The 23,912-nt window shown below is 34.3% G+C and overlaps 4 protein-coding genes across 4 annotated transcripts; 1 reads left to right on the top strand and 3 right to left on the bottom strand.

Annotated features, from left to right (window-relative positions):
- Positions 1-5,161: 5,161 nt before the first annotated feature.
- On the bottom strand, positions 5,162-6,268 carry LOC142240528 (general odorant-binding protein 56h-like). Its single transcript, XM_075312229.1, has 2 exons — positions 6,068-6,268; positions 5,162-6,008 (listed from the first exon to the last, which is right to left on the bottom strand). The coding sequence occupies exons 1-2, from the start codon at positions 6,122-6,124 to the stop codon at positions 5,667-5,669; spliced, it is 399 nt and encodes a 132-aa protein (XP_075168344.1). The 5' UTR covers positions 6,125-6,268; the 3' UTR covers positions 5,162-5,666.
- A 4,602-nt stretch (positions 6,269-10,870) lies between these two features.
- On the bottom strand, positions 10,871-11,744 carry LOC142239047 (general odorant-binding protein 56h-like). The gene is made up of 2 exons (XM_075310812.1): positions 11,441-11,744; positions 10,871-11,377 (listed from the first exon to the last, which is right to left on the bottom strand). Exons 1-2 carry the CDS (start codon positions 11,495-11,497, stop codon positions 11,018-11,020), a joined length of 417 nt encoding a protein of 138 aa, XP_075166927.1. The 5' UTR covers positions 11,498-11,744; the 3' UTR covers positions 10,871-11,017.
- A 2,818-nt stretch (positions 11,745-14,562) lies between these two features.
- On the top strand, positions 14,563-16,629 carry LOC142239595 (uncharacterized). The gene has a single exon (XM_075311390.1). It carries the CDS (start codon positions 14,563-14,565, stop codon positions 16,627-16,629), a length of 2,067 nt encoding a protein of 688 aa, XP_075167505.1.
- A 5,989-nt stretch (positions 16,630-22,618) lies between these two features.
- LOC142239323 (general odorant-binding protein 56h-like) lies at positions 22,619-23,386 on the bottom strand. Its single transcript, XM_075311109.1, has 2 exons — positions 23,081-23,386; positions 22,619-23,018 (listed from the first exon to the last, which is right to left on the bottom strand). Exons 1-2 carry the CDS (start codon positions 23,135-23,137, stop codon positions 22,692-22,694), a joined length of 384 nt encoding a protein of 127 aa, XP_075167224.1. The 5' UTR covers positions 23,138-23,386; the 3' UTR covers positions 22,619-22,691.
- Between the last annotated feature and the right edge of the window lie 526 nt (positions 23,387-23,912).

The following is a 23,912-nucleotide window of genomic DNA, read 5'->3' as shown; positions in this document are numbered from 1 at the left end:
ACAACAATTTCTACAGAAATAAAATTTTAACAAAATTTTCTATAGAAATAAAATCTTGGTTGATTATTTTTGGCTCGAGTGGCAACCATGATTATGAACCGAATAAAATTTGAACAAAATTTTCTATAGAAATAAATGATGAAAATTTTATTATGAACCGATGTAGACCAATTTTTGTGTGATTGGACCAATTTTGGTATGGTTGTTAGCGACCATATACTAACACCACATTCCTAATTTGAACCGGATCGGATGAATTTTGCTCCTCCAAGAGGCTCCGTAGGTCAAATCTGGAGAATGTTTTATATGGGGGCTATATATAATTATGGGCCGATATGGACCAATTCTGGCACGTTTGTTAAATATCATATACTAACACCATGTTCCAAATTACAACCGGATTGGATGAAATTTGCTTCTCTTGGAGACTTCGCAAGCCAAATCTGGGGATCGGTTTATATGGGGGCTATATATAATTATGAACCGATGTGGACCAATTTTTGCATGGTTGTTAGAGACCATATACCAATATCATGTACCAAATTTCAGGTGGATCGGATGAAATTTGCTTCTCTTGGAGACTTCGCAAACCAAATCTGGGGATCGGTTTATATGGGCGCTATATATAATTATGGACCGATGTGGTCCAATTTTTGCACGGTTGTTAGAGACCATATACCAACATCATGTACCAAATTTCAGCCGGATCGGATGAAATTTGCTTCTCTTTGAGGCTCCGCAAGCCAAAATCTGGGGATCGGTTTATATGGGGGCTATATATAATTATGGACCGATGTGAACCAATTTTTGCATGGTTGTTAGAGGCCATATACCAACACCATATACCAAATTTCAGCCGGATCGGATGAAATATGCTTCTGTTAGAGGCTCCACAAGCCAAATCTGGGGATCGGTTTATATGGGGGCTATATAATTATGGACCAATGTGAACCAATTTTTGCATGGTTGTTAGAGACCATATACCAACACCATATACCAAATTTCAGCCGGATCGGATGAAATTTGCTTCTCTTATAGGCTCCGCAAGCCAAATCTGGGGATCGGTTTATATGGGGGCTATATATAATTATGGACCGATGTGGTCCAATTTTTGCACGGTTGTTAGAGACCATATACCAACATCATGTACCAAATTTCAGCCGGATCGGATGAAATTTGCTTCTCTTTGAGGCTCCGCAAGCCAAAATCTGGGGATCGGTTTATATGGGGGCTATATATAATTATGGACCGATGTGAACCAATTTTTGCATGGTTGTTAGAGACCATATACCAACACCATATACCAAATTTCAGCCGGATCGGATGAAATATGCTTCTGTTAGAGGCTCCACAAGCCAAATCTGGGGATCGGTTTATATGGGGGCTATATATAATTATGAACCGATGTGGACCAATTTTTGCATGATTGTTAGAGACCATATACCAACACCATATACCAAATTTCAGCCGGATCGGATGAAATATGCTTCTTTTAGAGGCTCCACAAGCCAAATCTGAGAGTCCCTTTATATGGGGGCTATACGTAAAAGTGGACCGATATGGCCCATTTTCAATACCATCCGACCTACATCGATAACAACGTCTTGTACCAAGTTTCAAGCCGATAGCTTGTTTCGTTCGGAAGTTAGCGTGATTTCAACAGACGGACGTACATGCTTAGATCGACTCAGAATTTCACCACGACCCAGAATATATATACTTTATGGGGTCTTAGAGCAATATTTCGATGTGTTACAAACGGAATGACAAAGTTAATATACCCCCATCCTATGATGGAGGGTATAAAAAGGCCGAAAAATGTAATTCAGTTTGACAGATTCAAAATTTTGACACAATTTTCTATAGAAATAAAATTTTGACAAAATTTTCTATAGAAATAAAATTTTGACAGAATTTTCTATAGAAATAAAATTTTGATAAAATTTTCTATAGAAATAAAATTTTGACAAAATTTTCTATAGAAATAAAATTTTGACAAAATTTTCTATAGAAATAAAATTTTGGTAGATTATTTTTGGCGATATGGACCAATATTTGTGTGATTGGCGATAGTCTATATTTAACTATAGACCGATATGGACCAATTTGTGCATGGCTGTTAGTGGCCATATACTAGCGCAATGTACCAAATTTCAACCGAGTCGCATGAATTTTGCTTCTCCAAGAGGTTCCGGTGATCAAATGTGGGGATCGATTTATATGGGGGCTATATATAATTATGGACCGATATGGATCAATTTTGGCATGGTCGTTAGAGACCATATATTTAGTTCGGATGGTATAGTAAATGGGCCATATCGAACCAATTTTACGTATAGCCTCCATATAAACTAGAGGTGTGAACGTGACACGAAATTGTCGTGACACACGAAAATTTTCGTGGTTCGTACGTGAGTCACGCTCCACATGTCACCAAAATGTCGTGAGTCACGAAAATAATATCTTCGTGAGTAACGAATTACACTCACGAAAATATTCCTGCTCACCAACATAAAACTCTTAAGAATTAAATTCAATTACAATTTTAGTGACACCTGGGATGTTAAGAGTTTAATAAGACTCTCGATTTTAATAATGCTCATGTTTTCAGACACTTCGGTAAGGTAAATTAATCATAAAATTATTCGTGAGTCACGATAGTTTTCGTGAGTCACGATATTTTTCGTGAGTTACGACGTTTTTTTTTGAGAGTGAGTCCTACCAAAAAATATGGTGCGTGAGTGTGCGTGAGTATGATTTTTCAGTCGTATGATTTAAAACTTCTTAACACCGTCTTTTCAATTGTAAGGTAATCCATATGGTGTATATATTAAAAAAAATTTACCAAACTTCACCACGTACCAAATTTCAGCCAGATCGGATGAATTTTGCTCATCCATGAGTCACCGGAGGCCAAATCTGGGGATCGGTTTATATGGGGGCTATATATAATTATGGACCGCTGTGGACCAATTTTTGCATGGTTGTTAGAGCCCATATACTAACACCATGTACCAAATTTCAACCAGATCGTATGAATTTTGCTTCTCTAGGAGGGTCCGCAAGCCAAATCTGACTGTCGATTTAAATGGAGGTTATACGTAAAATTGGTTCGATATGGCCCATTTACTATACCATCCGACCTACATCAATAACAACTACTTGTGCCAAGTTTCAAGTCGATAGCTTGTTTCGTTCGGAAGTTAGCGTGATTTCAACAGACGGACGGACGGACTGACATGCTTAGATCGACTCAGAATTTCACCACGACCCAAAATATGTATATTTTATGGGTCTTAGAGCAATATTTCAATGTGTTATAAACGGAATGACAAAGTTAATATACCTCCCCATCCTATGGTGGAGGGTATAATAAACAAGTATATACGGCCGTAAGTTCGGCCAGGCCGAATCTTATGTACCCTCCACCATGGATTGCGTAGGAACTTCTAGTAAAGGCTGTCATCCACAATCGAATTACTTGGGTTGCGATAACACTTGTCGATGGCAAGGTATCGTAAAACTTTTTAACACTGTCTTCTAAATTGTAAGTTAGCCTATAAGGGGTATATATTAAACAAAAAAAGGCCGTATATAATTCAGTTTGACAAAATTTTCTATTGAAATAAAATTTTGACAAAATTTTCTATAGAAATAAAAACTTGACAAAATTTTCTATAGAAATAAAATGTTGACAAAATTTTCTATGGAAGTAAAATGTTGACAAAATTTTCTATAGCAATAAAATTTTGACAAAATTTTCTGTAGAAATAAAATGTTGACAAAATTTTCTATAGAAATAAAATGTTGACAAAATGTTCTATAGAAATAAAATGTTGACAAAATTGTCTATAGAAATAAAATGTTGACAAAATTTTCTACAGAAATAAATTTTTTACAAAATTTTCTATAGAAATAAAATTTTGACAAAATTTTCTATGGAAATAAAATGTTGACAAACATTGCTATAGAAATAAACTTTTTACAAAACTTTCTATAGAAATGAAATTTTGACAAAACTTTCTATAGTAATAAAATTTGACAATTTTTACATGGCTGTTAGAGGCCATATACTAACGAAATGTACCAAATTTCAACCGCATCGGATGACTTTTGCTCCTCCAAGAGGCTCCGGAGGTCAAATCTGGGGATCGGTTTATATGGGAGCTATATATAATTATGGACCGATATGGACCAATTTTTGCATCGTTGTTAGAGACCATATACTAACACCACGCACTAAATTTCAATTGGATCGGATGAATTTTGCTCATCCAAGAGGCTCCAGAGTTCAAATCTGGGGATCGGTTTATATGGGAGCTATATATAATTATGGACCGATATGGACCAATTTTTGCATGCTTGTTAGAGACCGTATACTAACATCAGGTACCCAATTTCAAACGGATCGGATGAATTTTGGCCCTCCAAGAGACTCCGGAGGTCAAATCTGGGGATCGGTTTATATAGGAGCTATATATAATTATGGACCGATATGGACCAGTTTTTGCATGGTTGTTAGAGACGGTATACAAAAGGCTCCGGAGGTCAAATCTGGGGATCGGTTTATACGGGGGCTATATATAATTATGGACCGATATGGACCAATTTTTGCATGGTTGTTAGAGACCGTATACTTAGACCACGTACCAAATTTCAACCGGATCGGATGAATTTTGCTGCTCCGGAAGGCTCCGCAAGCCAAATTTGGGGATCGGTTTATATGGGGGCTATACGTAAACGTGGGCCGATATGGCCCATTTTCAATACCATCCGACCTACATCAATAACAACTACTTGTGCCAAGTTTCAAGTCGATAGCTAGTTTCGTTCGGAAGTTAGCGTGATTTCCACAGACGGACGGACAGCCGGACAGACGGACAGACGGACAGACGGACAGACGGACGGACATGCTTAGATCGACTCAGAATTTCACCACGACCCAGAATATATATACTTTATGGGGTCTTAGAGCAATATTTCGATGTGTTACAAACGGAATGACAAAGTTAATATACCTCCATCCTATGGTGGAGGGTATAAAAAGACGGGTCTACAAATCAAAAACATTGACCACAAGGACTATATTTTTTCAGTGTATGTATATTAGATATAAAATTGTTTATTGAAAGTATATATAATTAATATTGAGCAAAGATTGTACTCCAGTGTAATGCAAAAAACATGCTACTGTTAGTACATAACAAGAGTTCTACCTCCATCATATCGATGTCCTCATTCCAGAGTATGTTACGCTAAGTCGACTTAACATGTTTCGATGGAGTTCGCTGCTTTTTTTCGGATTGTTGTGACTTGCATCCTGTCAAAAGTTCGAATTTATTGGACACTTCTATTACAAGTTATAGTTAATATGGTAGTTAGCCTGTGACTAAAGTTTTAAAAAATGTCCAAACAAAAAAGGACAAAACGCTTTGTTCGGTCTAAAGTGGTCCAAGTCATTTATAGCCATGTTCTATTATCACTATTATGAGTTCGTACGTACTAAAAAAAATACTATAATTAATATGATTTTAAGACCGAAATAAAGGAATTTCTATCTTATACGGTTTTTGAGAAATTCAACAAAAAAAAACTTTGAACTTGTTTCCTGAAAAATTCACTTTTTAGACTTAGCGTACTTTGGAATGAAGACATCGATATTTCCCCTAATAGTGAATAATGATAAGGCATTCGATAAGTTTAAAGGCAGTTTCACAATCAGTTGCATTCGAAATATGTGTACACTTCTCAATTTTTTGGGGTAGTTCTGCCATATAGTCTCTCATCAGAGGAGACTCACGATTTAGTTCAAGAAATTGTTCTACATCCAATGTGCCATTCTTCAATGTGCCTTGCTTTTCCACTATGCACTTCATATAACATTTAAAAGTTTCACTGGCATTTGGGAAACCTATACCTTCTTTAAAAATTGGATTCTGTTCCTCTTTTGGGAGATGGATCTCATTGTCGCACTCCTCAACCATTTTTACCACGGATTGAATGCTGGCCTGTAAATTCAATAGAGTTTAATTGAATACACTGGAAGGAAAGCTCATTAGAATCTCACCTTTGTAGAAAGCACTCCTAAAAGGATAGTGAATACACATATGTATATGAACTTCATTATTTGTGCTAGGTTAGTTGTTTCACTAAAGAATATTCGGATACTCTATCCCTTGGATGGTTGTGCATATATTTATATGGTCCCCAAATTGAAATATATGTTTTCGAATTAGCAACAAGTTTTAACAAGTTATTAATTAATTATCAAAGACTGACAATATAAGTGTTTGGACAATTAAATTTTATATTTACACAAGAAATTTAAAATTGCATCTATCATTTTAACAGGGCTGCTACCAATTTCACTAATGGCTATGTGCGATTACATAGAGTTGCTACTCGTGAATCTTAAACATAAAGACGTAAGTCCGGCCAGACAAAATCTTATATACCATCCATCATGGATTGCGTACAAGGTTCTACTAAAGGCTGTCATTCACCATTGTATTACTTGGGTTGTGGTTACAAGTACCGATGGCAAGGTAACTAAACCGTTTTTTTTTTTTGTCTTCTAATTTGTAAGTTAGTTCATATGGAGTATACTCGTATGTTATACAAAAAAGGCAGATAAAATATCAATATAAGCCATCCTAATAATTATTAACCTATTAGGACAAAGATTCGCACGGCAATTAGAGAGACAAATATCAACCGGATCGGATGAAATTTGTTCCTTAATGAGACTTCCGAATTTAAATGTAAGAGTTGAAGGAGGGTGTGGTGGGGGGTTGCGTATTTTGGGATTTCTTGCACGATTGTTATATGGCACAAAAGAAGCGCAATGTGACCACATTTGTCGAAATCGGCTGATACATATTTATGGGATCTATATCTAAATTTGATCTGATTTTTTCCAAATTCGATATCGTTCGTCCTTGTGCAAAAAAAAGAACACCATGAACCAAATTTTAGCAAAATCGGTTAGTAATTGGGACCGGAACACCAAATACATGGACAGACGGACGGATACCAAGCGTTAGATCGACTCAGGAGGTGATTCTGAGTCGATCGGTATATGTAGTAGGCACATTTTTGGGAGGTCAAAGTTAATATACCCACCACAGCGTCGGAGGTATATTAACTTTGTCATTCAGTTTGTAACACATCGAAATATTGCTCTAAGACCCCATAAAAAAAAAAAAAATATATATATATATATATATATATATATATATATATATATATATATATATATATATATATATATATATATATATATATATATATATATATATATATATATATATATATATATATATATATATATACTTGCTTCAGTAAAAAAATCCTAAACTGAAAGCAGTTAGGAATAGTTCATTAACTAGAATAAGGCATGGAATTTAACTAATACTGTTTTCTTCGCTGGGTATAAGAATTTACTACTGAACAAGAAAATTGTATTCACTGATAACAAAGCATTCGTAAAAATAAACAAAAACCGTACTAAAACCAAGTTTCCTCAAATTTAGTAAAATTTCTTATAAAATGATAATTCTGACTTCCTTTATTATAGAAAGCTTATCATACATATGAATAACACTTGGCATAGAAAATATTTTAGTTCATTCGTACTAAGAAGTATTCAATCCTTACAAAACTTAAGGAAACACACTTGTTAGAATATAGCAAATTTTGGTATATTTCTTTTATCTACCTGTAATCGATAACTGTCATCGATGTATGTATGTTTGCGCGTGGGTTGTTTTTTTAGTTGGAATCGCGTTGTTATGGTATACGGAGGGATTGCTAAAAAATAATATAGTAAAATAATATAATAAATAACAAATAAAATATATAAAATATTTGTTATTTTAAATTAGTGAGAAAACATTATGCTCATGATGGTGTATAAAGAAAGAAAACAGAATAACAACCCCTTCATTCGTCTTCATTTTGGAATCTTCAATTACCAGGTAACATTCAGTGACGCTAACCATTTGTGAAAAAATTGGTTTAACATATGATTTTTTATATTTGTAGGTAATGAAATTGTAAAAGGAGGACAAAATCGTTAGGCAGCAACTTATTAAAAGTGAAAGGTATAAGAAGAAGGAAAAATGGGTTTTACAGTTGATGACATTACATGGAAATTGGAAATAATGGATATATAAGCAAATATTTTAAGGCCAGTCGATGCTGTTGATTCTTAATACATATATTTAATATATTAATAAAACGTGTATTTTGTTGAAGAAAAAATTGCCTATATAAATAAATAAAATTGTATTTAAAAACGAATATAAGCAGTTCTAAGTTTGAAGTAAAAGGTTTACGACAAATATGTAAGATTTGTCCCAATGAATGAAAAAAGTTCAATAAAATCATTCCATATATGAATTCAATTCAGTTAAATTTTTTCATTCTGTAGTATAGTGGTACATAAATATAGGAAAATGTTAACTAATATATGGAATGCATTCTACCTAATTTCACCGAAAATCACATCGTTAAAAAAAATAAAAATGTCTTTGGCGCTATACGAAGTTCAACTTTCTTCACAATTAGTTCATTTTAACTTAAAGAAGGGGTCACTTTTTTCTGGGTGTAGCATCTAAAAGAATCAAATTTCATTCGATCCGGTTGAAATTTGGTACATGGTGTTAGAATATGGTCTCTAACAACCATGCAAAAATTGGTCCACATTGGTCCTTAATTATATATAACCCCCATATAAACCGATCCCCAGATTTGACTTGCGGAGCCTCTAAGAAAAGCAAATTTCATCCGACCCGTCTGAAATTTGGTACGTGGTGTAAATAATTAGTATCTAACAACCATGCAAAAATTGGTCCACATCGGTCCATAATTACATATAGCCCCCATATAAACCGATTCCCAGATTTGGCTTGCGTAGCCTCTAAAAGAATCAAATTTCATCCGATCGGGCTGAAATTTGGTACAGGGTGTTAGAATATGGTCTCTAACAACAATGCAAAAATTGGTCAACATTGGTCCTTAATTATATATAACCCCCATATAAACCGATCCCCAGATTTGAACACCGGAGCCCCTTGGAGCAGCAAAATATGTTACATCCGATCCGGTTGAAATATGGTACGTTGTGTTAGTATATGGTCTCTAATAACCATGCAAAAGTTGGTCCATATCGGTCCATAATTATATATAGCCGATCCCCAATCACACAAAAATTGGTCCATATCGGTTCATAGTTGCCACTCAAGCCAAAAAAATCTACCAAGATTTTATTTCTATAGAAAATTTCCTCAAAATTGTATTTCTATAGAAAATTTTGTCAAAATTTTTATTTCTATAGAAAATTTTGTCAAATTTTTATTTCTATAGAAAATTTTGTCAAAATTTTATTTCTATAGAAAATTTTATTTCTATACAAAATTTTGTCAAAATTTTATGTCTATAGAAAATTTTGTCAAAATTGTCAAAAAATTTCTATAGAAAATTTTGTCAAAATTTTATTTCTATAGAAAATTTCGGCAAAATTTTATTTCTATAGAAAATTTTGTCAAAATTTTATTTCTATAGAAAATTTTGTCAAAATTTTATTTCTATAGAAAATTTTGTCAAAATTTTATTTCTATAGAAAATTTTGTCAAAATTTTGTTTCTATAGAAAATTTTGTCAAAATTTTTTTCTATAGAAAATTTTGTCTAACTGTATAACACGTATTTAATCGGCCTTTTTATCGTTTAATATATACCCCGTATGGACTAACTTATTATTTAGAAGAAGATGTAAAGAAGTTTTGAGATACCTTGCCATCGGTAGGTATTACCACAACCCAATTCGATTGTGGATGATAGTTTTTCGTAGAAGTTTCTACGCAATCCATGGTGGAGGGTACATAGGATTCGGTCTGGCCGAACTTACGGCCGTATATACTTGTTATTAAACAATTAATTGTTCAATAAAATTTTTAATTGAATCAATTAAAAAAATAATTGAAATTTTCAAATCAAATCAATTAATTTTTTAATCAAATATTATTTATATGCACAATTAAAACTGTGATAGATACTACCATTTTCGCGATTGAAGACATTTCAATTAAAAAATTAGTTGGATCAATTAATTTTGTGATTGATTGAGATTTTTTACTTAGTGTGATGACTTCAACTAAGAACAAGTATATACGGCCGAGTATTCGGCCAACCTGTATCTTATGTAGCCTCCACCATGGATTGCGTACAAATTGGAGTCATAGAACAAATATCACCAAAATATTTTCAATTAAAAAGTTGATTGAAGTTGAAAATTTTTTTCAATTAATAAATTAATTGATACATTTAACTTACTAATCAAAAATGAACATTTTTAAATTTTTAATTAAAAAAAATTTATTGATACAATTGATCAGTTAAAAAGAGTTACTAAAAATTTATTTCAAACAATTTTTTAAGTCAGTTAAGAAATAAATTGAATATCGTTATATTTTTAATTAAAAACTTAATTGAAGTTTGCAATCAACATCAATTAAATTTTTAATTGAATCAATTAAACAAGTAATTGAAATTTGCTAATGAAAACTATTAATTTTTTTAAGCAAGTATTTGTTTAAGCCCAATTAAAACTATGATTGATACTTCATTTTCGTGATTGAAGACGTTTCAATTGAAAAATATTTGAATCTATTAATTTCGTTCGATGGTACATTAAAAATTCTTAACATTTTCTCTTATCAATATGGAGACTTTGTTAGATAAAAAAGGAAGGTTTTTCTCGATAATTAAAAGAGCCAATCTAAGGCTAGAGCCCACCAACATACTTTTGAGTGATCATATTATATTGAAATAAATTTACCAGTGTAAAAATCAAAACACTTCATCACAAATTTTGTTTTTTTCAGTACTCGGATATTAGATTTAAAATTTTTTATTGCAAGTATATTGATAAATATTGAATAAGTATATTGTTCTCTACAATAATGCCACTGGTATTATTGTATCATAACAAATGATCTGTAACCATAATATATCCCCTAATGGTGATGGAATAGTATAGCATTATTATTGACAAGACATTCGATAAGTTTAAATGCAGTTTCACAATCAGTTATATTCGTAATATGTTTACACTTCTCAGCTTTTTGGGGTAGATCGGCCATATGGTCTTTCATCATGGGAGCTTCACGATTGAGTTCAACAAATTGTTCTATATCAAATGTGCCATTCTTCAATACGCCTTCCTTTTCCATTATGCACTTCATGTTACATTTAAGTGTTTCACTGGCATTGTGGAAATCTATACCTTCTTTGAAAATTTTATCATGTTCCTCTTTTGAAATATGGAACTCTTTGTCGCACTCCTCAATTATTTTTAGCATGGTTTGAATGCTGCCCTGTAAAATCAATAGCGGTTAATTGAACACACTGGAAGTTATCAAATGCCATTGGAATCTCACCTTTGCAGGAAGTACTCCTAACAGGATGCTGAATACACAAATGTATATGAACTTCATTATTGATGCTAGATGAGTTATTTGACTGAAGAATATTCGGATACTCTATCCATTGGATGGTTATGTGCATATTTATATATGACAATATACTCGTATGTTCCAATTAGCATATTTTCCATCTAGTTATTAATTAATTATTAAAGAATGACAATATAAATGTTGGAACAATTAAATATTATTTTTGCACAAGAAATTAAAAATTCCATGTGTCATTTTAAGTGGGCTACTAATTTTATTTCACTACTTAGCAAAAAAAATTGGAAGTTCTTCTAAAGACACTACTTTAAAAGCACTTCCAAAAATGACCTCCCAAAGATGTTATTTATTTTAACTACATGGACGAAAAAGACTGTTTTTCATATGTATGGGTGTAAAAATTATATGTTTGGAACTTAAATTTTTTAACACAATATTTTTAAGTGCAAGCATATAATGTGCATAAACTAGCATAACATGTTTGGGACATATATGTTAATATGTTACAACAGACTATGTTTGGGACATAAAATTCTTGTAAATATAAAATGCTTGGATGCAAACATATATTAATTTAGAAATGGCCTATAAACATATATGTGTTTAGAAAGAGAGACCAACAGAGTATGCTGAAAGTAAAAGAATGGAAGTAACCAATTGGCGCCTTAAAAATATATCCACACAAAGTAAATGTCATTAAAAACTACCAGTGTACGCATAAGTTGAAACATAATATGTTTGAACAATACAAACAATATTTTCTTTGGACCAATCCAGAAAATATATATGCTTGAAGCTAAATGTGTTTGAGGCGTATGCTACAGGAGCGATTTTTTGAGGGTGTACACAGGAAGATAGAATGGTGACCGGGGTATAATAAGTTTGTCATTCCGTTTGCAACACATCGAAATATTGATTTCCGACTATATAAAGTATATATATTCTTGATCAGGGAGAAATTCTAAGACGATATAACGATGCCCGTCTGTCTGTCTGTCTGTTGTTGTTTAAGTTCAAATGCCGTTTTCTTAGCTTTTGTTAAATCATATAATCATTTTCAAGTGTAATCCCGCCGTTAGGATTTGTCTATACCTTTTCTGCTTTTCGGTACGAAAATAAGGACATTTTCTAACGTCAAATGTCATCAACCCCCGCCTTTCGACATCCAAGCTTTTTGTCATTTTTTTTTGAGACTCTCTCGCTTCTACGAAGGTAAATATTGTTTGACGAACAATAATTTATTAAATAAAGCCCATACATTTTGGTTCAAATTCTAAACCAGTGCCTTTTTATTTCTTTTCTACTTTTATGCCACGCATTCATTGGTCCATTCGAGCCGAATATTAATTGGAAAGAATTAATTCGCTCTTTTTATTTCTTCCTCGAAGGCAAAGGCTACGCCACCAACAACAACAAACGATTGACGATCACCATCCTCTACGAGGCATTTTCAATTTATTACACAAATATATTTATTATCAACAACCAAGGTATGTACTTTCAGTGATAATTAAAAAGTGAGCATATCCTTCGGTGTAAATATAAATAAAACAGAAATAAACACTCGCCTACGGTCGCTTTACAACTCGTATTTTATATCGGTTGTACATTAAATCTCTACGAGAAAAAATTAAATTATCCGTCGGTCTTTAATACCCGGTTACATTGTCATTAAAGTGTTGAAAAGTGCGTTTAATTCCACTTTGTTTTCGTCCAAATATTCTACGTCAAAGTTGAATTCAATTTCGCTGTATTTCTCCATTTGATTACATTCATATTGTTGTGTTTTTTCTTTTGGTTTTTTGATCTTCGATCGGCATAGAAAAAACAAAAACAATTGCATTGGTTGTAAGCATTGGTTTGCCAATAGGCATCAATAGTAAAGTGTTATACAGTTGCCGTTCAACTTGCTATACACACGTACGCACACAGGTGTTACATGCAACATACGTTCGAACTGCATACACGTTGGTTTAATAGCGTGGGTCGCTTACGGCGCTAAATTATAAAAATAATTTTTTGCAAGTTCAATTGAGAGAAGTATTTATTGTTGACTCCTACGGATATCGGTCGTTTACTATTATCGTTCGTGTTACGTGGTAGTGTACCCTACGGTCGGTCGATATAAACAATAAAATAACAGTATTTATTATATATTATATTATTTTAATATTGACATATTTGAGTTTCCACGAAACTTTTTGATTTTTTATATTATTGTTGTTGTTGGACCTTACTGTTTCGTAGTGTGCATCTTACAGTCCGTGCACCCTACAATCGGTCAAGTTGACATTTTACAATTTAAAGTTCACGACTTTTCATTGTCTTGTAATTTTTCCATTTGGTAAGTGATATTCACGATACACTTGCACAAATTTTGTGTATCTACGTACACTGGGAGAAATTTTGAATGTACACTGAGAGAAACTCTCGAAATATATAGAATTTTCAATTTTTCCAATAATTCGCCAAGCGAAAATTATTCTTTGTATTCTACGATACACTGAAAATATTTTTTGTATTCACGATACACTTGCAAAAATCTTTTGGTACACAGGGTACACTGGAAAAATATTGTAATATTTTCCAAATAAAGATTTTGCATATATTTCGCCACGCGAAAAAGGGTTTCATGTATTTACGATACACTTGAAGAAACTTTACGTGTTTTCATACACTTGGAGAAATTTTTCGCCAATTATTACAAAAAGTTAAAATACTTATAATTTACCTTACAGAGCTAATTTTAGCTGGTATTTCCAATACACTGTGAGGAAATTGGTGTATCGACGATACACTGTAAAAAATTGGTTGTACTCCGTACACTGTGAGAAATTTTCTTATCTCATTTTTTGTGTTTTTGTGGTAATTACGTTACCTTGTTCACATTTGTGGTGCTTTCGGTACACTGCGAAAAATATTGTGTGTTGACGATACAACTTTCGCATACACTGAGAGGAATAACTGCGTTTTCATTTGTTCGACGACAAATCGAAGTAGCTTTTTGAACCGATTTATACTCTTTTCGAGAGATTTGGACATCACGTGTCAATTTCTTCGCCCTTTAAGTTTGACAGTACTTTGTCATAATGACTACTACACCACTAACTGCTTTCACAAGAGCAACTGACGCAGTAGTCCGATTTGAAACGAAGTTTCACAGTTTGCGAGACGATGATCTCACCGCCCATAGACTAGAATGTCATGGTTCCGAGGCTAAGTCGTTGTGGGAAAAAGTTAAGAGCTTATTCGACGAATGTCTTGACTTTGTGTCCACACAGAGCAACGCAACCGAGGCAGTCGCCGCTGCTGACAGAAAATATGACGTGGCTTATAATTGTTATCTGAACGTTATGGAATCAATCCAACGTAAATTGGATGCACTACGTGCACCATCTAAGCATTCTGCTAAATCGCCTCGGTTGGAGGACCAAACATTACTTTTGAATGTTTCTCCTAGGTCCGATGACTCTCACAGTTCTTCCGTTGGCTCTAGGGGAGACAATAGTTCCTCCCACAGTCTCAATCTGCCGCCTTGTGATATAGATGTTTTTGACGGCGATTTTCTCAATTGGCCGACATTTAGGGATTTCTTCACAGCGGTATACATTAACAATAGCCGACTTAGCGATATTGAGAAATTGTGTCATTTGCTCAAGAAGACCAGTGGTGAAGCTCGCGAGGTTGTTTCGAAATTTCCGCTCACGCATAGAAGCTTCGCTCTTGCGTGGAAGGCACTAAGGGGTACTTATGATAATACCCGCCTATTGGTGAACCACCAACTCAAATTATTATTCGATTTACCAGTCTTGGAGTCTGAGACCAGTTCAGGACTGAGGAAACTACAACGTGGTATCTCGACATGCATTTCGACAATGTCCATCTACGATGTGGCCACTGACGATTGGGATCCCATCCTCGTCTTTTTATGCCTTCAGAGGTTGCCGAAATGTACTGTTACACTTTGGGAACAGAGTATTAAGGACAAGTCTGCTTTGTCTTCTTGGTCAGATTTGGACTTCTTTCTCACGGAAAGAATCCAGACATTGACATGTCTTCGCGATATCCGCGGCATTGACGCCAGGCCTCCGGCCAACAAAAGAATTCGCTCGCATTTCACGAATGCGAAAACGACTCGTTCCCCAACAAGTACGCCTCCTTCCTCCCAATCCTCTCCTGACAGATTATGCGTTCTCTGTCGACGACAGCATCACCTCAGAACGTGTTCTAGGTTTCATAATCTTTCAGTTCTTGAGAGGATGAATATTATTAGGCGCAATCAGTGCTGCATGAATTGTCTGTCCCGCAGACCTGTTGCAGCTAATTGCCCCAGCGCATATGATTGCGGTAAATGTGGTAGAAGACACCACACTCTTCTGCACAGGGATATATCAAATGATTCCATAACTGCTCCGGTCGTTTCCGCACCGCTTATACGAGATACCGGGGTAGCATCAGTGGATACCGATCAGCCTTCTACATCGACTGGCATTGTGTCAGGGACGTCGAGTAGACAGGTATTCCATACTTCGCGTACTGGAAATGTATTATTAGGAACTGCAATGGTGAATATCGTTCACCAGGGTATCACGTATCCTGCTAGGGCCTTAATAGATCCCGCTTCGGAATCATCCTTTATTACGGAAGGATTGCGGAACCGACTTGGTCTGAGCACGTCTTCGACTTCGGCTACAATTTCTGGAGTGAATCAAAGTGTTTCGATCACGTCGAGAGAACTTTGTTCACTTTGCATTGGTACCGCACTAGATGAGTCGCTCCTACTGGAGACTACAGCGTACGTTCTTCCGAACATTTCCGGCAACCTGCCATCTTTTTCTTTAGATCGTGACATTGTGTCTAGTACGCCAAATCTACGTTTGGCCGACCCCAATTTATTTGTTTGTCGTCCTGTTGACCTTCTATTGGGTGCGGATCTTTATCCGAAAATGTTATTGCACGGTACTCGAACGAATATTTTGGGATCGCTACTAGCGCAAAACACAGTCTTCGGCTGGGTTGTCACGGGTCCTATCCCTTCCTCGAATATTTCTGTCTACACGACTACTGTGGACCTCTCCAAGGAAAATGGTCTTCACGAGACACTTCTCCGCACTTTGGGAACTAGAAGAGCTTCCCCGACGACCTCTCTTATCTAATTTAGATATGTTTTGCGAGGAAAATTATAAGACGACATCCCGACGGTATTCTGAGTGAAGATACTCTTCCTCTTGAAACTTATTTCTTCGGACAAATCGGAAACCAAGGACAGCCTGGCTAACACAATTTCTTCGAAATTAGGCATCCCTCTTGTGAAAACCATGAATTAATACGATTCACCACGACTTTGTCCGGGGGTATATACAGTTATACCATATGAGGCCAGTTTGGGTTACGCCTACGAATGAAAATTTGTTATCTGCCTTGTCGCCGGTCATCCACCGATAAAAAGACAATTTGACTTCGATTGGTTTTCACTGCCTTGAATGACATTTTTACACGTCGGTCCGACTCAACAATCAGACTTGTTTCTCCTCGTTTTGAGGTGGAAGTTGTATAAATTTGTGTACAATTGCGATATCACACTGATGTATCGCCATATATATGTTGACCCGTCCTAGACATTTCTGCATTGAATACAGTTAAGATATTCTCTGCAAATATTATCCGGAACTTTTAGTTACAGACAGTGACTTGGACAACTTTTGCATTTGGCTGACGACACGGAGAATGGGTTTCCTCTTTATGTACAAGTCCTACAGAAGTGCATGTACGTTGACGACGTATTGACGGGGTACCATAATTTGGGTAATGCGCCTGGGTCAAGGGGCAATACACGCCATGAGTTTGAGCTATCTTGTCCTATAGTACGCTATTTATCACGGTTATATTTAAAAAATTGTCTGCTTTTCTACGAAAGCGGTAACTTTACATGCTACTTTTGATTTGTCCAAGACATTCTCGACGAGAACTATTACTCCCCACTACGTGGAAATTATGTCGTCTTCGCGATGTTCATCCGGGTACTAACGGTCGTAGTTTGTTCAAATGGATTACATCCTTGTCTTTTAGGGAGTTAACATAGGTCTATCTGTCGCGTTATGCTCGCGTCCTCCCTAGTTTTTGTTACATGAAAAATCTATGGTTTGATGGCCGCGTTCGAATCGCAATAGATCGGACTACAAGTTGTAAGGCGACCTACGGTTTCTGGTCACCCTGACCATTATGTTAATTTGGTTTTCCGTTCCGAAATCTTTCTATATTTTCATAGATAGAAAACATAGCAAAGATGGCTGCTACCCTTCCAGAGTCTGAGGACGACGTCCCCATGTTGGATGAGGAACGGGAGATTAATTCTAGCATCGCACCCCTTGCCGATGAACATACCATCAGTACGACTACTGATTCTGCCATTCTGGCCGACAATGTTGCAACAGCAACCAATAAAAAACCGTTGACGACGGCTTCTGGGGTCCCTCCAGGAGAATTGTTTGTGGCTTCGCCACCCCATATCACACTTGGGTGTAAGGTAGTCTTCAACTGCCTTCTGACTTTACGAGTCCTCGACACCCGGCTCTTCCGAGTCAAATTTATTTGAAATTTAAAAATCGATCGGGCTTAACGAGTCCATTTACGATCGCGTGCTTGACGAGCACATTTGTAAATATGAATTTGTTTTTGAAAAAATGAAACATGAAATGGAAACCATAACAAGAGATAAAAAAGAATTGAACTAAAATAAAATGCTCATTTTTGTTAACTGAAATGTACATCCTGTATACTTTCATTATTTCATTATTTAAGTGTAACTATTAATTTATGTTTTAAACTTTGCAACATGGCGGGATGTTGCAAGGCGGGCGGCAATGTTTAAGTTCAAATGCCGTTTTCTTAGCTTTTGTTAAATCATATAATCATTTTCAAGTGTAATCCCGCCGTTAGGATTTGTCTATACCTTTTCTGCTTTTCGGTACGAAAATAAGGACATTTTCTAACGTCAAATGTCATCAACCCCCGCCTTTCGACATCCAAGCTTTTTGTCATTTTTTTTTGAGACTCTCTCGCTTCTACGAAGGTAAATATTGTTTGACGAACAATAATTTATTAAATAAAGCCCATACATTTTGGTTCAAATTCTAAACCAGTGCCTTTTTATTTCTTTTCTACTTTTATGCCACGCATTCAGTTGTAATCACGCTACAGTCTTCAATAATGAAGCAATCGTGCTGAAATTTTGCACAAACTCGTCTTTTGTCTGCAGGAAGGTCAAGTTCGAAGATGGGCTATATCGGTTCAGGTTTTGACATAGTCCCCATATAAACCGACCTCCCGATTTGGGGCCTTGGGCTTATAGAAACCTTAGTTTTTATCCAATTTGCCTGAAATAGAAAATTTAGAGGTACTTGAGGACTACCAAAAGGTGTACCGAAAATGGTCCGTATCGTGCCATGTTTTGGTATAGCCCCCATATAGACCGATTTCCAGATTTTACATCTTGGGTTTATAGCATCCGTAGTTTATATACAATTTGCCTGAAATTGGAAATTTATAGGTATTTTAGGACCATAAATAAGTGTGCCACAAATGGTGAGTGTAGACCGATATCCCGATTTTACTTCTTGGGCTTCTGGAATCCGAAGTTTTTATCCAATTTGACTGAAATTGGAAATCTAGAGGTATTTTCGGGCCGTAAAGAGGTGTGCCGAAAACGGTGAGTTTCGGTCCATATTTTAGTATAGCCCCCATACGAACGATCTCCCGATTTAACTCTTTGGGATTCTAGAAATCGTAGTTTTTATCCGATTTGCCTGAAATTGTAAATATTCTGGTATTTTAGGGTCACAACAAGTATATACGGCCGTAAGTTCGGCCAGGCCGAAGCTTATGTACCCTCCACCATGGATTGCGTAGAAACTTATACTGAAGACTGTCATCCACAAACGAATTTCTTGGGTTGCGGTACAATTGCCGTTGGCAAGGTATCTTAAAACTTCCTAACACCGTAATATATACCACATAGTCCATACGTGGTATATATTAAACTAAAAAAGACCGATTAAATACGTATATAATTAAGTTTAAAGTTTCTATAGAAATAAAATTCTGATAAAATTTTCTATAGAAATAAAATTTTGACAAAATTTTCTATAGAAATAAAATTTTGACAAAATTTTCTATAGAAATAAAATTTTGACAAATTTTCTATAGAAATAACATTTTGACAATGTTTTCTATAAAAATAAAATTTTGGTAGATTATTTTTGGCTCGAGCGGCAACCATGATTATGAAAAGGTTAAAGTGGCAGCCCGATTGAGATTCAGGCTCACTTAGACTATTCAGTCCATTGTGATAATGATTATGAACCGATAAGGACCAATTTTTGTGTGATTGGGGATCGCCTATATATAACTTTAGACCGATATGGACCAATTTTGGCATGGTTATTAGCGGCCTTATACTAACATCACGTTGCAAATTTCAACAGGATCGGATGAAGCCAGAGTTTTACCCTAATTTGCTTAAAATTTTGCACCAGAAGAACAATTACTACTATAGTCAAGTGTGCCAAATTTTATTGAAATCGGTTCAGATTTAGATATAGCTCCCATATGTATATTTCGCCCGATGTGGACTAATACGGTCCCAGAAGCCAGAGTTTTAGCCCAATTTGGTTGAAATTTTGCACTAGGAGTACAATTAGTAGTGTAGTCAAATGTGCCAAATTTTATTGAAATCGGTTCAGATTTAGATACAGCTCCCATATATAGCTTTCGCCCGATTTACACTCATATGACCATAGTGGCCAATCTTTTACTCCGATTTAATTGAAATTTTCCACAGGGAGTAGAATTAGCATTGTTGCTTTGCGTGCTTAATGTGATTGAAATCGGTTTAGATGTAGATATAGCTCCCATATATAGCTTTCGCCCGATTTACACTCATACGACCACTGAGGCCAATTTTTAACTCCGATTTAGTTGAAATTTTGCACAGGCAGTAGAATTAGCACTGTAGCTATGCGTGCCAAATTTGGTTGACATCGGTTCAGATTTAGATATAGCTCCCATATATATGTTTTTGTGATTTCGACAAAAATGTTCAAAATACCAACATGTTCCTTGTTAAATCGCCACTGCTTAGTCGAAAAGTTGTAAAAATGACTCTAATTTTCCTAAACTTCTAATACATATATATCGAGCGATAAATCATAAATAAACTTTTGCAAAGTTTCCATAAAATTGCGTCAGATTTAAATGTTTCCCATATTATTTTACTAAAATTGTGTTCCACCCTAGTGCATTAGCCAACTTAAATTTTGAGTCTATAGATTTTGTAGAAGTCTATCAAATTCTGTCCAAATCGAGTGATATTTAAATGTATGTATTTGGGACAAACCTTTATATATTGCCCCCAACACATTTGACGGATGTGATATGGTATCGAAAATTTAGATCTACAAAGTGGTGCAGGGTATATGTATAGGCGGCCCCGCCCGACTTTAGACTTTCCTTACTTGTTACGAACCGATATTATTTTTAATAAGGGGGCTATATACAATTATGAACACGGTTGCCACAGTTGGTAGAATTCTACCAAAAGTGGCAGATTTTCTACTGTTTGGTAGATTGGTACACTGAAAAAAATATTGTCGTGAGGTCAAAGATTTCATGTCTTTAAAATACGAATACAAATTTTGCTTAGCATAGAAGTCGCATTTCTCTAAAATAAAGTTATTTTCCTTGTCCAAAAGTCGATAAACTTTTCAATGAAGTCGTATTGTCCTTATAATTAAGTGATTTGACTTAAAAATGGGTATCTTAACATGAAAGAAAAAATTTATAGGCTAAGGTCAACTTGACTTTAATAATTCAGAAAAATTCTTTAAATTTAATGAAATTGTCTTTAAATTTGTTGTCTTTTTGCATCTTGACTACAAAGCAAAAAATCGTTCAAATATAGGACATGTTTTTCAAAACTTTATTTTAAAGAAGTTTTTACTTCAAACATAGCATAATTTCTACTGGAAGTCGAGTCCTAATTTGGAAAATAAAGTTGCCGTTAACTCGTTTTTAAAGGACTTTGAAGCATATGAAGAAAAAAAGCTGAGAAAGCGAAAAATTAAAATTTGCTTCCTAGAAGCAAGTATACAAAACCTAAATTTAAAAGAGAATTGTGTCTTAAAAGTATCCTTACTTGTATTCTCCGCTTCTTTGGCTCGGAATCAATACCAAATTTTTTAAAGTAAAGACAAAATCTTTGGAACCGAGTATGCTTTTTTTTCAGTGTAGAATTCTTGATGTTTTGGTAGAATTTGCAGAACATTCATCTCAAATTAAGAGGTACTTCAAAAATTTTCTATAGAAATAAAATTTTGACAAAATTTTATATAGAAATAAAATATTGACAAAATTTTCTATAGAAAGTAAATTTTGACAAAATTTTATATAGAAATAAAATATTGACAAAATTTTATATAGAAATAAAATTTTTACAAAAATTTCAATAGAAATAATATTTTGACAATATTTTCTATAGAAACAAAATTTTGACAAAATTTTCTACACAAATAAAATTTTGACAAAATTTTCTATAGAATGTAAATTTGGACAAAATTTTATATAGAAATAAAATATTGACAAAATTTTCAATAGAAATAAAATTTTGACAAAAATTTCAATAGAAATATTATTTTGACAATATTTTCTAAAGAAATAATATTTTGACAATATTTTCTAAAGAAATAAAATTTTGACAAAATTATCTATAGAAATAAAATTTTGACAATATTTTCTATAGAAATATAATTTTAGTAGATTATTTTTGGCTGTAGTGGAAAGCGTGATCATGAACCGATATGGATCAATTTTTTGTGTGATCCGTTTATCTAAGAACTATAGGGTACCCAATTCGAAGTCAAATCACTTAACAATAAGGACAAAATAACTTCATTGAAAAGTTTATCGACTTTTGAACAAGGAAAACCCCTTTTATCAGAGAAATACGCCTTCTATGCTAAGAAAAATACGCATTCGTTTTTTAAGGACATGCAATGTTTGGCCTCACGACCATATATATATATTTTTTTTTTCAGTGTATGCGTATTGCCATCAAATAAGCCAAAAAACCACCATATTAACTAGGATCGATTTAAAATATTTGTATAAACAATTTTTAATGCTAATACATATGAATATTATGAAGAGTAGTTGGTTTGGTTCTTCAGTTAAGCATATCCGGTTCCGCTAGGCAAGATCTTAGCTGGTATGCAGTTTCACAATCATCCGATTTTGAAATATTTTTACATTTCTCAGCTCCTTCGCGGAGCTGCAGTAAATGATTTGGAAAAAAAACTTTGTTATTTTCGATATAATACTCAGCATCAAAAGATCCATTCTTCAAGATACCATCCTTTTCCATCAGACATTTCAACAGACATTTGTGCTCCATGCTGCATTGGGTAAAACTACACTTGCCAATTGTTTCCATTAGACCGGGCATTTCTTTTTCGCAAGAATCAGATGCTGCCAAAAAGCTTTCCATATTGGCCTTAAATAATATAGAAATATGTCAGCAAAACAAATATTTTTAGAAAAAAAACAGCAGCTTACATTTGCAGAAGATACTGCCAAAAATACATTTAGTATACAAATAAAAATGAACTTCATAATTATTTGAAATAGTTTTGCGCGAATAATCACTGATTTCGGCTATGTCGAAACATCGAGTATTTGTAAGGTTTTTGGAGAAAGATCCCGTTTGGTTTACGCTCTAAAAAACACGATTAAAAAACTAATTGTCAATCACTGTATGACAATTTAAATATTAAGGCATTTAGCTGTCAACCAACTGTTGCTTACTATACCCTCTACCGTCATAGAATGGAAGGTACTACGAGTTGGCCATGAAAACAAAAATTGAGGCCAAAGATTTTATGTGCTTAAAATATAAATGCATAGAATTTTTCCAAACATTGATAAACTTTTTAATGAAGTCGGTGTTTCCTTCAGTTAAGTTATATAAACATGCATTTTTAAGTCCAAAGGAATTTATGTTATACTAAGGCCAACTTGTCTTTAATACACAGCAAAAAAGCACAACCAAACAAGTATAGATCATACACGCTCACAAAAAATCGCTTCTGTAACATATACTCCCAAACATATTTTGCTTCAAGCATATACATTTTTGGGTATTGTCCAAACATTTATATGTTTGATCTCTTCCAATATATAATATGTTTGAAAGCATATTGGTCTAAACAATATATGTTTGGGTAGTCTAAGTTCCAAACATTTTGTATTTTTGCATCCAAATTCAATAATGTTGTCTTCCAAAAAACAATATGTTATTATGTGAACATATAATATGTTTGGAAGAATTTTGCACCCAAAAATATTATATGCTTAAAAAAAATTCTCCCAAACAATATTGTGCTCAAAA

This window comes from Haematobia irritans, chromosome 5, assembly GCF_050003625.1.
Source record: "Haematobia irritans isolate KBUSLIRL chromosome 5, ASM5000362v1, whole genome shotgun sequence".
NCBI classification, from domain to species: domain Eukaryota; kingdom Metazoa; phylum Arthropoda; class Insecta; order Diptera; family Muscidae; genus Haematobia; species Haematobia irritans.
Note: the sequence above shows the minus strand (reverse complement) of the source record. Positions and strands in the feature narration are given on the sequence as shown.